General features: G+C 35.7%; 1 protein-coding gene across 1 annotated transcript; it reads right to left on the bottom strand.

Moving 5' to 3' along the window:
* Nucleotides 1-126: 126 nt before the first annotated feature.
* Nucleotides 127-14358, bottom strand: LOC139980293 (ubiquitin-conjugating enzyme E2 A). The gene is made up of 6 exons (XM_071991842.1): nucleotides 14147-14358; nucleotides 9901-9981; nucleotides 8696-8721; nucleotides 7452-7541; nucleotides 3857-3945; nucleotides 127-3333 (listed from the first exon to the last, which is right to left on the bottom strand). The coding sequence occupies exons 1-6, from the start codon at nucleotides 14188-14190 to the stop codon at nucleotides 3181-3183; spliced, it is 483 nt and encodes a 160-aa protein (XP_071847943.1). The 5' UTR covers nucleotides 14191-14358; the 3' UTR covers nucleotides 127-3180.
* Between the last annotated feature and the right edge of the window lie 65 nt (nucleotides 14359-14423).

The following is a 14423-nucleotide window of genomic DNA, read 5'->3' on the forward strand; positions in this document are numbered from 1 at the left end:
TCTGGAGCTGGGTATCAGATCTCCATGCTCAAGATCGAGTGTGAGAGCACTCCTAAGATTGCTGACCATAATACTTGAATTGAAATAGAATGTAGAGCCAAAAATGAAAAAGTACTTGTTGTGAGGTTCAGTTTATCTGTACATCATGTTGAAACATCCACTGCTACATTTGATGGGGTTATTATCATACAGACCTGTACATTTCAAACATATGTGGCATACCTTTACCATAGACCAAAGTCTTCTACCAGCTGCCACATAAATAAATAGCTTACTTCAAACAACAAATTGTGATTTATATTTAAAAAAAAAAGAAGTTGTTTTTCCAAACGAGGGAAAAGAAACAACAAAAACGATATACGACAATAATGCAAAGCTGGGGAAACTTAACAGTAACACTTTGACAACTTTATCATTGGACAGTTTGTAACATTGTAATCTGTCAAAGACTTTTAGTAGAGTGGAAATGGATAAAAAAAAAGAGACCTTTAGGTATATAGGTACCTCTATTATTGGACAAATGAAGTATGAAATGATACCAAAATAAGCCAACTTTTCCAGAAATCATTCAAAGCTGAAGAGAAACATATCTTGAAGTTGAGCATACATCATCAAATTTTATTCATGTCTATACTGAGAAACATTGGGCACATTCTTTTTGCTGTTATATTCCATGATTGCCTCTGAGTACCATTTTTCGAAAACCCTTCAGTGATTTGGGATGTTGTTACACACCTTGTGTTGAGACACCTGCCATGCAAATGTATTCAAGGCCTCTTAGGCTCACACAGAATGGGCAACACACAACCTGAGCAAAACTCAACTGCAAAAGAAAGCCTAATTCTGTTCTTCAAAATCTTTGGACATTTGATGTAGATAATGTACTACTTTGCCTTTATTACATGACGGTTAACGTTTACACTTGTCTTTCCAGATAACCAAGTGTTAGAAAGTATGAGCATATAATGATTTTTTTGTTTTCCATGAGGTTCTAACAGTGAAGTGGTGTGTCAGTGAAGTGGTGTGTCAGTGAAGTGGCGTGTCAGTGAGGTGTCTTACCACAGCGGTAGGGCCCACACTATGATGCTGCTCCAGTCACCAAAGGTGAAGATGCTCAATTCAGATGTTAAACCGTACCAACATAGCACAACCATGGTTCTTCACTAGTTGCTACAATAAACATCATGTATGTCAAAGCAATATCTTTGAAAATCTGGCCTCTACAGATCAGCATGAAAATCCCATGTGGTGTACATGCATGACAAATTACATCATACATACTAACACAAAACACACCCACACATTCAGCTCTGTGCTTAACTTTGATTCACCCATTGTGGTATGTACATACATGACAAATCATGTCATACATACTAACACAAAACACACTAACACATTCAGCTCTGTGCTTATCTTTGATTCACCCATTGTGGTTTGTACATACATGACATATCTGTCACGCATACTAACACAAACCCCACCCACACATTCAGCTCTGTGCTTAACTTTTATTCATCAATTTTAACTCCACCTAATGACAAGTTTGCTCACCCTACAGATTTCTCTTCCCTGAATAACGACTGTTTCTTCATTTGATCGCTATCTTAGTACAAAGCTGAAAACGATTTAAATTCTTAAAATGTATGCACCAGATAACTGAGTAAATTATTCATTGACCATTGACCAGAGGTAATATTCCTAGATTAATTAACTATGCAAAGATTGATATTTGTGCTAAAGAGTATGAAAAGGAATGAAATCATTTTGTTGTTGTTAGTAGTGTATTCCAAATAGGAGTAGTTATATCTGTTACTGAGTTTAGATACACCAGGCTATCTATAAATCCACCGAGGCCTTTAACATAATTGTCGATACTTGAGAGTAGTATATGGAAGACACTAATAATACTCCATACAGCAATAAGGGTCAAATCTTTCAAGCTTCCAAAACCATTAATTACTTCAAAAACAGATTGGATTAACACAATCATCAAGATTTCTTGCAATATTTCCTTGTAAAATGTTGTTGTAAATGTTGTTTGGCTGTTTTGCCAAAATATATGAAGATCATCAGTTCCACGTAACATATTTCACGTAACATACCAAAGTTGGTCAAAGTATGATTTCTTTTTAGAAAGAAGAACAGACATATTTTGAAAGCAATGTGAGAAAAGAAGAATAATATCAGCTCTTTTGAATAGAAAAGCCTTACCCTGCACTCAAATCTGCAGATACGGTCCATTTTGTTTTGTTTTTTTGGTCGTTCTCAAGTCAACTAAACCTATACAACTGAAGGCAGGTGAACAATACTTCTTTCTATTTCTGCGTAAAATCTTTCCTCATAAAAGAACCTCAAGACAAACAATGGACAAAACAACATAAAACTGTTGAATATCAGTGAATATTAAACTTTCTTTGATATTTGATATTACTAGTGAAGCTACAATTATAACTCAAACCTCTACCCTCCAACCACAACTCCCCCTTAAAAGGACTTTAGATCTAAACCTAAATATTATGTTTAGTTCATGGTCTAAATGTTTTCTGATAAAAACCATGATACAAACAAAAATATGTATTATTGAAAAACACAATACAACCAAGAATATTTGTTATCATCGAGAGGGAGAATGGGGGAAGGGTGAGGTGGGGGGAGGTAGGGGGGTGAGGTAGGGGGGACCTGATTTGGACCCATACATGACAACGGTATAGTTAATGAACTTATCACTTCAATAAGACTGCAACAGGAGTTGAACTATCTACTTATCAACTGATGTCAGACTTTTAATAATCTTGGCAATCTTTCATCTATTATGCATTCCCATCTACTACCTGCATCAACATTTTAATTATTAAAAAAAAAGAAGAAGAAGAAGAAGAAAAAAGTGCAATACCTAGTAAAACATACAAAAAAAAAAGATAGCCTTCCTTCTAAGCAAGATAAAGCAAAGAAACACAAACAAGAAGGAATGGCCTCTTGAGGCAAATCTTGAATATTTTCTGGCTCTTTCCTTTTAGATTTTGACCTGTCTGTATACAGTCACAGAGTTGGCAATTCTTTGCTGCATAAATCATGCACACCCGACGACAACAGGTGTCCTTCTTCCATGATAGTGTATCGGTATACAAATACGAGCAAAAGAAATGTAATTAAAATAACTTTTATACAGAAGACGAGTTATCATAAGGTGGGATTATTAGGAGTCTTGGGATCTCTCCAGCTTTGTTCCACCACCGCTGTGACTTTCTTCTCGTACTCTCTGCGGTTTTCTTGGTAAAGCTGGGCCGCTTGACTGTTAGCAGGACTATTTGGGTTGGGCTCATCCAGTAGAGACTGAAGGGTAGAAGGAAACCACGTGCTTAAAGGAGTAATCTGACTATTTTCAATGGAATGGTGGAAGGGTACCATATATAGTGATCCTGTGATCTATATATGAATAATGGAAACTGGTCTAATGTATATGTTAGTACCTCAGTGCACTGGCTAGATCCAGGAATAGCCAGACTAACCTAATTCAAAAGTGACTTCTAGTTCCTACTGGTAAGCAAAGAGAGCGTTGCATAACAACTTAACAAGGGATACTACTTGTAGTACACGAGATCAGTATCACAGGTGTACACTGTACTGCACCCTACGAATAAATGATGGTGAAAGTGAAAAAGCAGACAATTTTAACAGCTCTATGGCTTTGAGATTGTTTGAGCTGGTAAATGAGGTGTTCACTAAAGATTGGACAGTACGAGCATCAGAACCCAATCGACTATGGTAGTCCTTTAAATGACATCTTTTTAGTGATATATCATTAGCTTTACCAGCATACCTTAGAGGATAAGTATAAAATGATGAAACCACAAACCTGTATTGACGTAAGAATTGCAGAAACATCGTAAGTAGGACTCCACCTATTCTGTAATATATCCAAACAAATGCTACCATCTGCGTACACTGTGGAGAGAGAAATATCAGACACGATAAGATGTCAATCTGACATATATACTCTAAAGATAGGACAACAACCCATGGCCAAATGACCGACACCCAGAATTATGATTTTATGCAAATTATACGGAAATATTCTTCCTCAGAGAAGCTAATCCAGCCCACATTTCCATAATCACTCTTCCCAAGGTTAAAGGCAACTAATACTGGAGCTCTCATACCATGCTTTCATTACACAAGACGAATCATGCTCTATACATAATAACAGTCTGAAGCAATTATAGACAGAGTCCTTTCAGTAAAATTAAGGACAGGAAAAGAATCATAAAGACTGTGCAGTAATTGGTGAGACAGTAACATACTTTAGAAACACTACTACTATCTAATCAGGTTGACCATGGAGGTCTGTTTTACCGACATGGGTTGACTTGCCATATAAGAAAAGCTGACTTCCCTTCATACAAGCTTTAGGCATTGCTTTTTTTTGCAACTTACTAAAAGGGGTTTGGCTATAAAAATCATTGTCACAGTTTTTTTGGTTTTATTAGCTGTTGAATAACTAATGCATCAATACTTTACAAGGATTTTCTGGTGGTAAACAATGCAAAACTTATATTGAAGAGAAAAATATTCCACACTGCTAATTGAAACCCGCATCTCATTATCTTACCCCTAACTTGAGATATGGCTGATTGATATGCAACAAAGTTTGACTGGCTAAACTACTTCAACTACTCCAGGAAGTTGGATCAGAGTGGGGTGATCTGTGATGTCATCTCAGCAAATGCTCTTCAAATGCTATTATAGTTGTCTTGTGTATTTATCCTTGAAACCGGAAACATTTGAAATGTTTGCTTAGCTATCAAAGTTCTCTGTATTTAGAATTGTATGCAATGTATCCTTTTATATAAATATACTTTTCCTCTGTGGATGCATGAATGACAAATAAACAAGAAATAAAAACAGATTTCCAGCTGCATTGCCCTGATGACATCATCCATTCTGCTATTGCCAGATGCATTTACAAAATATCACAACATTTTAAATATTTGTGTCTATGTAATACAAACTGCTATGAAGATGTGGTTTTCCCCTACAGATTCAGAAAACAGCAATTTTAATAAGCGATCATCTTGTGTTACCAGAATATCCTTTTCAAAGCATTGCTCTCTGCAATTTGCTTTGATTGTCCGAGTTAAGTTTTTTTAAGATCATATAAAGCTCTTAAGATTATTACATTTTTACCTCTGCTTGCCTTTAGGAACCTTGTAATCATTATTATTAGAAAGTTGCATGCAAAGAAAGACATTTGTCATATTAAGTTAACAAGGTTGTCAGGTCTTGACCTCAAATGACTTTTGACCTCCACGGCAAATTGTACACTTGTTGCATGCTGTTAGCGCAAGCTATGCTGCATAAACATTCTTCAAGTTATGATTCTTGAGATAACAAGATTTCAAGTTGTTCTTTTTTGACCTCAACTTATATCCTAAATGACCTTAGAATCCCACTGAAAACAATAGCAACCTTGTACTCTTTATAGGCAAGCCACATGCGAGTTAGGACAGATGTCAACATTCCTCTTCTTTCAATAAAGAATAAAGTACTCATAAGGTCTACAGGTCTTGCTTTTGAGCTCAAATGACCTATACTAAAGACTACTTATTGCATGCCATATGTCCAATCTATGTTGCATTACAATTCTTGACATTAAAGAGCTTTTATTTATTTCCACCTGTTGACCTATGCTGGCCTTAAAGGACCTTTGATACCACTTAAAAAAACAGGGACCTTGCACTTGTGATGAGCAAGCCACATGCCAAGCATGCCATACTGTATGTCAACATTCTCCTTCCTACATTTTAGTCTCTGTTGACCCTTAACAACCTTTGACCACCACCACAAGTTGCTCATTTGTTGGTTGTCACAAGTCCAACCTGATACATGTATAAACATTCTCAAACTTCTGATTCTTGAGATTTTACACGTTTTAAGATTTTCCCCCTTTGACCTCTGCTGACCTTTGACCCCAAGACCAACAACAGGACCTTGCACTCACTATGGGCAGGCTGTATTCTAAATATTACATTTGCGAACATATCTTCTTGACATTCGATCAAATTTTTCCATGTGTTTACATGTTACTGTTAACAAGCTGAAGCATCACACACATATAGACTATACACAAACATACATACTCTCACACATGCCAACTTGATTTCATCAAACACACTAACTGACCATCGACTCTTCTCACACAAAATGTTAAATAAATGGGGAAAGTCCCATCATTAAACACTGCAATCTTTCATTTGCCATAAGACTGGAACAATACTTCAATTATCCTCTCGTTGTTTGTATTTAAACCAACAATTGAGATGTTAAGTGTTCACTTCCTTCAAATACAAAACTAACATGGTGGGTTGAAACTATAGTAGCTGTTAATTGTCACACAAAATAATTCCACCTTGCAAGAGGAACTATACACACACAGGCCATTAGAACTAGAAGGCACTGTACTCATTGAGAGTGTAAGCAGTAAAAAAAAAGTGTTAACCAAAATAGTACATACAGTTTTATTGTGGTTTCTTAATCGTGTGCATTGTGTAATGTACCAGTGTAATTCTCAGGCCTCAGCCTGGAGTGTGGCCTCTGGCTGTGTACAGTTATGTCTTGATGTACTTACAGTTGGAATTTATGATGCTGTTCTAACCACTGACCAGTCTAGGTCATTTATCTCAAAACTTACATTTTGTTTTTGACACATGCATATATTTATGGACAGAAAACAGGAGATGGCTGAAATCAATTTTCTCATTAAGTCTCAATACACACTCCATTAAGATCCACAAACATCTATTTTGACGGCCAAAAAATATCATCTTGTCCATGTTTCGAAGGTGCCTTACAATCACACAATATGATAAGGGTTGCATTTTCTTTTCCACAGGAACTTACTCTTTGCAAAGAAAGAAAGGGTCTTTTTAGCAGCAAGTCAACATGCTTGATCATTCTTATATTTGCAAACTGTTAGCATGTCTTTCAACTTCTCAAACAGATTAATCTGCCTTCGTTTTCCATCTCAGCATGCTGATAGGGTACCACATTCTTTGTTTCACCTCACTGCATTTAAGAAGTTACCTCTCAGATGGTACACACAGTGTGACAATTGCATCACTAATTAAAATATGTAAGTGCATGCATTCCTTGCTGCAGACCACATAAAGGGCCTTGCATACCTCAAATGGCTCACCACTGTAAGGTTTGACAACCTTACAGTAAGTGATGATGTTGGTTTGGTGTTTCTAGATATTCACACTGATCATTATATTGGTGCCTCTATAATCAATGAGGTTAAATTCATGAAAGGTTACACAATTCCACTACAATATCCAAGTTATCAAGGGCACTGGCAAGGGGTAGAAATATAACTCTCTATTGATGAGAGCTTTGATTCTATTCTTCTTTATTTAATTATATTTTAATTACGACCAGAAAACTGAGATACTTACCGTTAGGGTGAAACATCTTTGAGACAAATCTTACTGTTGGAGGTTTGTTAGGATACTCTTCTGTGAATTCTATGGTAAGTTTAAATGTTCCTAAAAAAGAAAATAGAGGAAAATTAATATGTAACAAGCTCACTACTGACATTTGCAACTGCCAGCTTTACATTGAAATGAAAATTTAAAGTATTGTTTGAAGTGTGCATGCACATATGTGTGGGTGTGACAAGTTACCTTTGACCAGGAGTTAAGTATTGTAAAAGTCATATGAGAAGACTGTACACCATGAAACTTGTTAACTTAACACACTGTAGTAGTGTTAATTTAATAATGTAATACACATGATGTACATAGTTACTGATCCTTGTAATACCTTTCAATACACTCCTATAATGTAATAAAGATGACGTGCATAGTTACTAACCCTTGCAATACACATGATGGACATAGTTACCTACCGCTGTAATACCTTTCACTACTCTCCTATAATGTAATACACATGATGTACATAGTTATTAACCATTGTAATACACATGATGGACATAGTTACCTACCCTTGTATTACACATGATGTACATAGTTACCTACCCTTGTCATACCTTTCACTACTCTCCTATAATGTAATACACATGATGTACATAGTTACCTACCCTTGTAATACACATGATGTACATACTTAGTACTTACTAACCCTACACAATACAATTCACTACTCTCCTTCCTCCTTTGAGCTAAACATAGTTGAGTCATAATAAATGTAAGGGAGTAGGATAATGTTAATTAAGAATGTAATGGCAAGTACAGTAGGTCTTGCCTGTCACAGTCTCCTTGTATTTCCAATTTTCCGACCAAAAAATCTTGTTGACGAGGTAGTTAATCAGAAACATTATGTTCATGGATAAAAGCAGGTGGGAATCAACTACCCGATACTATCTTATTTAATTTGAATTTGCAACAAAGTAATTTAGTGTGCATGTCATAAAGACCTTTCTACTCTGAACAGAATGGAGCTTTCTGTTCTGCCGATAATGAAGTGATCTCATCGACATAAGAGACTGAATGTCTTGGACTTATGAGTATGGAGTAAAACACCAAATGTCTGTTGCAATATTACTACAACAGCTACTACCAGACAAAATTGTAGTTTCAAAACATGTACTGGCCGATATTTAACAGTCACTTTGAATAGGTAGTGGGTTTAGTAAACAGTATGGTGATAAATACATCAGTTAGAAGAAGATCACACTTACCATCTTCAAAAGGTGTTTGCTGAGGTCTAAATAGAAGAAAATAGCAAAAGAATGAGAATTTAACATTAGCAAGTTTAAGACAACTTCAACAAAAGAGGAGTTCTGTACATTGGTATGGTGTCATGACACTTGTCGCACAGTAAATCATGAAAGTAATTATAAACTGGCATTCCAAAAAGAAATGTATTTCATACAGTCGTTGCACTTTCTTGATAAAGCTAAACAGAAAATACCTCTACAGGATGTAGTTCGCCTCAGATCTAGGTATCTCATGTAATAATGGAAAGTTTGAAATAAAGCTTCTGAATTTCTTTGCAAAAGTTATCAAATAATGAAATAACGTAGGATCTGTATCCACAAAAGTGCAAACTTGCTTTCATGTAGCAAAAGCAGCCAATAACTTGGTATTTTTTCTGTCACTTGGCACCAATTTCAAGGAAATTGATGCAATGTCCCCTAAACACATATATGAACTTTGACTATCAATCCGGGCACATGGTCATTTTGCAACTCTCACTTAGAACTGTTCACAAAAGTGATGGTGACTTCACAATGATTCCAATACTGATTATCTTACTTCACAAACTATATATGTACTAAGGTGACGACCATATTTTATTCCAGAAATTCTTGGGACAAGATATTGATGTTGACATCAAGGTGTAGAATCTACACTATACGGCCCCCGAAATCCGGGGACTGTCCCACGAATCAGGGACATCTGGTCACTTTACTATACAGTAGTAACAGTACCTCATTCATCTGTCTGCTCGTTTTCCTATTGATAAACCATTTAAATCTGTTTGCTTTTTCTAAGGCAAGCTCAACGAGCTAGTGGAAATAAATATAGTTTAGATTCGGTGAAACCGATATGTGTGATAGATCTATCACCTGAGGATAAACAGCAATTTTACTCATACAATTTGACTATAGCCGCTATGATTCTATACCGAAGGGCAATTGCATGTGATAACTTTCATTCTTACTGAAATGATTAAATATATTAAATACAGTTACTACAAAACTGCTGCTATGAGCTATGTAGATACTGGAAATAGTTTAGTGGTATTACCCTCTTACAACACTAAATGAACCTTGAACTTTGAAGTGGTGGGATATATACATTGATGTCAGTAGTGCATACAATAAAGCACACTTGAAAGCCTTATATAGTAGATTGCACAATCGTTGAATGAGCTACTTACCCAAATATGACGGCATTCCAAAGCATAATATTATTCTCTGTTGGTGCACCACTCACCCCTGCAGGAGGATCTTCTTGCAATCTGTTGAGAAGTTGAAAATTGTCCATTAAAATTTAAAAGATAATTTATTTTGTTAATTAAGTCCTATATAAAGTTTTAGCTTTTAGTTTTATTACAACCTTAGCACTTGGCAGTATTTCCCTGCAAACCTGTGGCTGTAACATACTTTGCTATATATGCCACATACTGTACACTGTCTGCAGTCCCAGCGTTACGAGCTCAGGATCATCTTCAAAATGTTTGCATGGGATCAAGCAAGCTCTTTTTGTTTTAAAAAAGTAGCCTCCACAAACACAAAAGTATCATCAAGAAAAAGTCACTGCACTTACATATAAAGGGTCTTCTTTCTAAACTTAACCAAATCTTCTTCCTATCCTAAGAGACTTGTTTGATGAAAATACTAATCATCCACAAGTTTAAATTGTTCTTCTTGTGAAAGTTTTAACAATGGCAACATTTTGGCTGTTTCATACAAGAGTAATCACAAGATATTAATGTTGCTATCACCTTAAAAACAGATAAAGTATAACAGATTTTTTTTTCCATCTTGTTTATTGCCTTCTTCAATTGTTTTCAACAGAATAACTTAGGTTAATTGTACATTAAAGTCCTTCCTATACAGCAAATACCAGTCCAATACAATTGTGTACAATGTATTTGAAGGACAGCATTAAGGCACATGAATGTGTGAACAAAGTTTGGCACTTCCACAAAATCGCCCAAAAAACACACACAAAAACACACACAACATAAAAACTGTGCAAGATTTTGTTCAAAATTGTTTAATTACATCACATGACCAATGACCAGTACAGGTGTTGTAAGGCAGGGCCAATTTTTAATGGTAGTCCGATCATCCGAAACGACCAAATTTCTATTTGGATAACCAAAATCAGCTTTGATGGACGTCCAGTAAATGAAGACTTGTTTAAATAATCAAATTCAGATCGCATTGTAACTACTTAACCTTCAAATAGTTTTATTTAAAGCAAGTTGGTGTCACCCTACTGTACATCTCTTTTGAGATAAACCAACAACAATAAACAACGAATAGTCGTAGGGCTATGATGGTTTACTGGCCCAAAACTGGTGTTCCATTCTCCAAACTTACACATCTCTTCTATATTCTGTATGTATCAAACAAAAATGGAAATATTGTATTCTTCAATACCTTACTGCTCTGAGAGGAATTTTTGCATATCTACCATAAATCCAACATGATCTTTCTTGTTCAAAAATACAGAACATTGAACTTTGTCTGGTTTGTTGGACCAAATGAAATAATAAAATAAACGATCAAATTGACGGGAAAAAAAGCTTTCATATAATTTGGAAGAATGGACAATGTTAGTAAATCTTTCAATGCTTCGAATCTCCATGACCAGACATTTCAGAGGGCTTTTAACAGAGATTTGGTAGGTAGTTAAGTCAAAAGAAATTTTCTTCTTGATGATCGAAAGTTCTACAAAGACTCTTCATTCAGCACTTAGTTAAATAAAATAGGTAAACATGTCACTTTATGGAAAAAAGTTCCTAAATCAAAGGGAAAATATGATTATTTATCTAATTTCACCCTTAAGTCTGATAACTTAACTTAAGAACATAGTTTGAGATATCCTAAATAGTTTTATTGTGACTAGTGCATTATAAATCTCAGTGGAGGTAGCTCTTTCTGTTTCCAAGATAGACTCATTTGAAGTTTTGATAAATCTGGGAAACTCATTAAATATGTGAAAGCTATGACATAGAGTGTTGCTCTCATCCAAATTTCTTATTTTAGCCCCTAATAAGTTAACCCCTAATTGTAGTGTCATTTGATTAAAGTAATGTTCCTCTTTTCAAGGAAGACAATAACATATCAATCCCCTTAGGCCATGAAACTGTTTTAAGTGTCCTTGAAACGAAGGTTGTAAAAATAAAGGGATAGCATAAGAGAAAGTTTGGCAGTCACTCCCTTTACATCATCAATGTGCATAACTAGCTAATGTTAATAATTCATAAATAAAACTAGAATTAAGGAAAGACTTGTGAAATGGTCAATCTTTGATGGATGTTGATGGGAGTCGCAGCTATTTCATGACTTCTAACGCTTATTAGAGTGATTAGGATAATGTTGTTCATCAATGTCTGTAGACCTTTAAAGAAAACGATTATTCGAAACAAGGGACATAAAATATAACTTCATACAGTAGTCTAGTCCACCATTTAAAATCTGGAACAAAGTTGAAATATGTCAGTGTGTAAATGCTCCCTACAGATTACTAACAAGCCTTTTTAAAGTCATATGAAGTAAAAAGGGATGGTACTTGGAATTTGCCACAGTGGCTTATCAAGACAAGTATAAGACAAATATTTTCACCAATTCATCAATATTTTAAGAATTCAGTCTGTTCATGGATAATGAAGGCTGGATTATACAAAGTAACTTAAAGCAGTTTGCATCGATTTTGTAGTCTGTGCTTTTACCAGTGCAATAATAGGTAGCCAATTCATTAAAATGTCGATCTATAGTATGAGATGTTTAGAAATAAGTGTAAGACAATCCCTGCCTTGTTCAACTGAAATTTAAAACCTTACTTAAATACAAAAAAGAAGTTTAATACAAAATTCCCAAAGCCTTCCAAACACCTTAAAATATTTGGCAGGAAGGTCGTCTTTAACTGTGGAGTTGGTAAGGCTTCATTTGCACGTACCCTAACAACAGTAGGATACTATTCACTGGTTAACATGGAAAACAAAAGGAAACCCTATCATGTCAGGTAAACAGTAGTATACACAAGAGATTGCCCAAAGATTTTTGTTTGATTTCTAAAAACTATTAAAATACTCCCACCACTATTTTAAACCTTTCTCTGATATAGTCTGACATAACTAAGCTTTGTTTCAGATGATTAAGGTTTTAATAAACCAACGATGTGCATGTTTGAAACACAGGATGATAAAGTTGGGTAACAATGCAGCTGCTATCATTGAAGTTGTACAGGGCGTAATATGTTGCTAATAATAAATATAATGAAGTGACCAATGACTACTCTTTGGTGATTTTAACTGCTGGTACTCCCCGACAAGCCATGTGCACATGGTTACAGTGCCATTCCGCCATAGGTACATACTGCCATACCATTCCGCCATAGGTTTCCATCCTTTCCGCCATGGCAGAAAGGCTTGAAACCTATGGCGGATTGGTACATTTAGGAATGGACTTTACACAGAAATGTATTGGTGAAACTTTCTTTGAATCGCGTGGAAGGATACAGTAGGTACACTGTCTTCAAATATGACGGTTTGCTGGATAGACTGAATTGTAGTTAAGACAAGATTGGGGAATAGAAACATAGTCTTTAATGTATATGTTGATCGAATAGTTTTAATTGTAAGTTCCTAAGAGTTGATTCATTGTCTTCAAATATATAATATAGTTGGTTGAATAAATCAAATTAATTTAGGTAGATTGTTTATTAAAAAGTCCTATTCTGATCGTTGATTTAAATGACCGATTTTGTGGATTATGTGAGACTAGGTAGTGTGAAGCAAAGCAATATACAGTGCATATAGGCTTACAGTGCACCCACATTGTCCTCTTGCCGTCACACAAAAGTGCTTTACCGCCTTTGGAGTAACACGGTGGAATGGCCCTTTTTCTAAGGCGGAAAGAGCACATTTTCTATGGCGGAATGTAACGGAATGACACAGCCTTCTGTGCACATACTTTAGATACTCCTTTCTTACTGTTTACAAAGCTGTGAGCAGTTTTGATCACTAGACACTAACTTCCTTTTGCTAGGGTTTCATGTGAATGTGTTTTACAATTCCATATTTCCAGCCTATAGGCTACCGATGTTAGTCCTTTGCTTTATTCATCCTGCTTGTGGAGGCATAACTCATGACAACATATAGCCTAGCTCAGTACTTACATTCACAATACATTAAAAAGTAATTAAGCCTGGGCCTCTTAAAATCAAACACTGCCGTGTTAGTAACATAGGCTAGGACTTTGGGAGTGCTCATTGTCATTACGAAATCAGGACTATAGGCCTACATGTATACAACACCGATTCAAGGCAGTAGCGAAAACACATCCTAACAAACATAGCATATGATGTAGGGGCCTAGGCCTACACGAAATCTTACACAATTACGTACGACGAACTACGCATTGACAAGTCATACATAGGCCTAGCCTTACTTGGTAAAGTCTCTCATCAAACGCCTTCTCGCGGGAGTCGACATTTCTGTGAAAATTGTGCCCCTAAAATCTCTCTTCCTTGGACGTGATTCTGAGTTCGGGGTGAAGATTGTGAGTAACAGAAATAAGGGTAACTTTCTGAAGTGCAATTGTTTCCCTTCTTGTAAAATATATAGTGTTGTTATGTTATAGGGATGACGTCATATTCCGGCTGCAAGAATTTTTTTGGCTGTTGTAACCCCCCACTGACTGGAATTGCAAAAGAAGAAAGCGCCCT

This window comes from Apostichopus japonicus, chromosome 14 (genome assembly GCF_037975245.1).
Source record: "Apostichopus japonicus isolate 1M-3 chromosome 14, ASM3797524v1, whole genome shotgun sequence".
Taxonomy (NCBI): Eukaryota; Metazoa; Echinodermata; class Holothuroidea; order Aspidochirotida; family Stichopodidae; genus Apostichopus; species Apostichopus japonicus.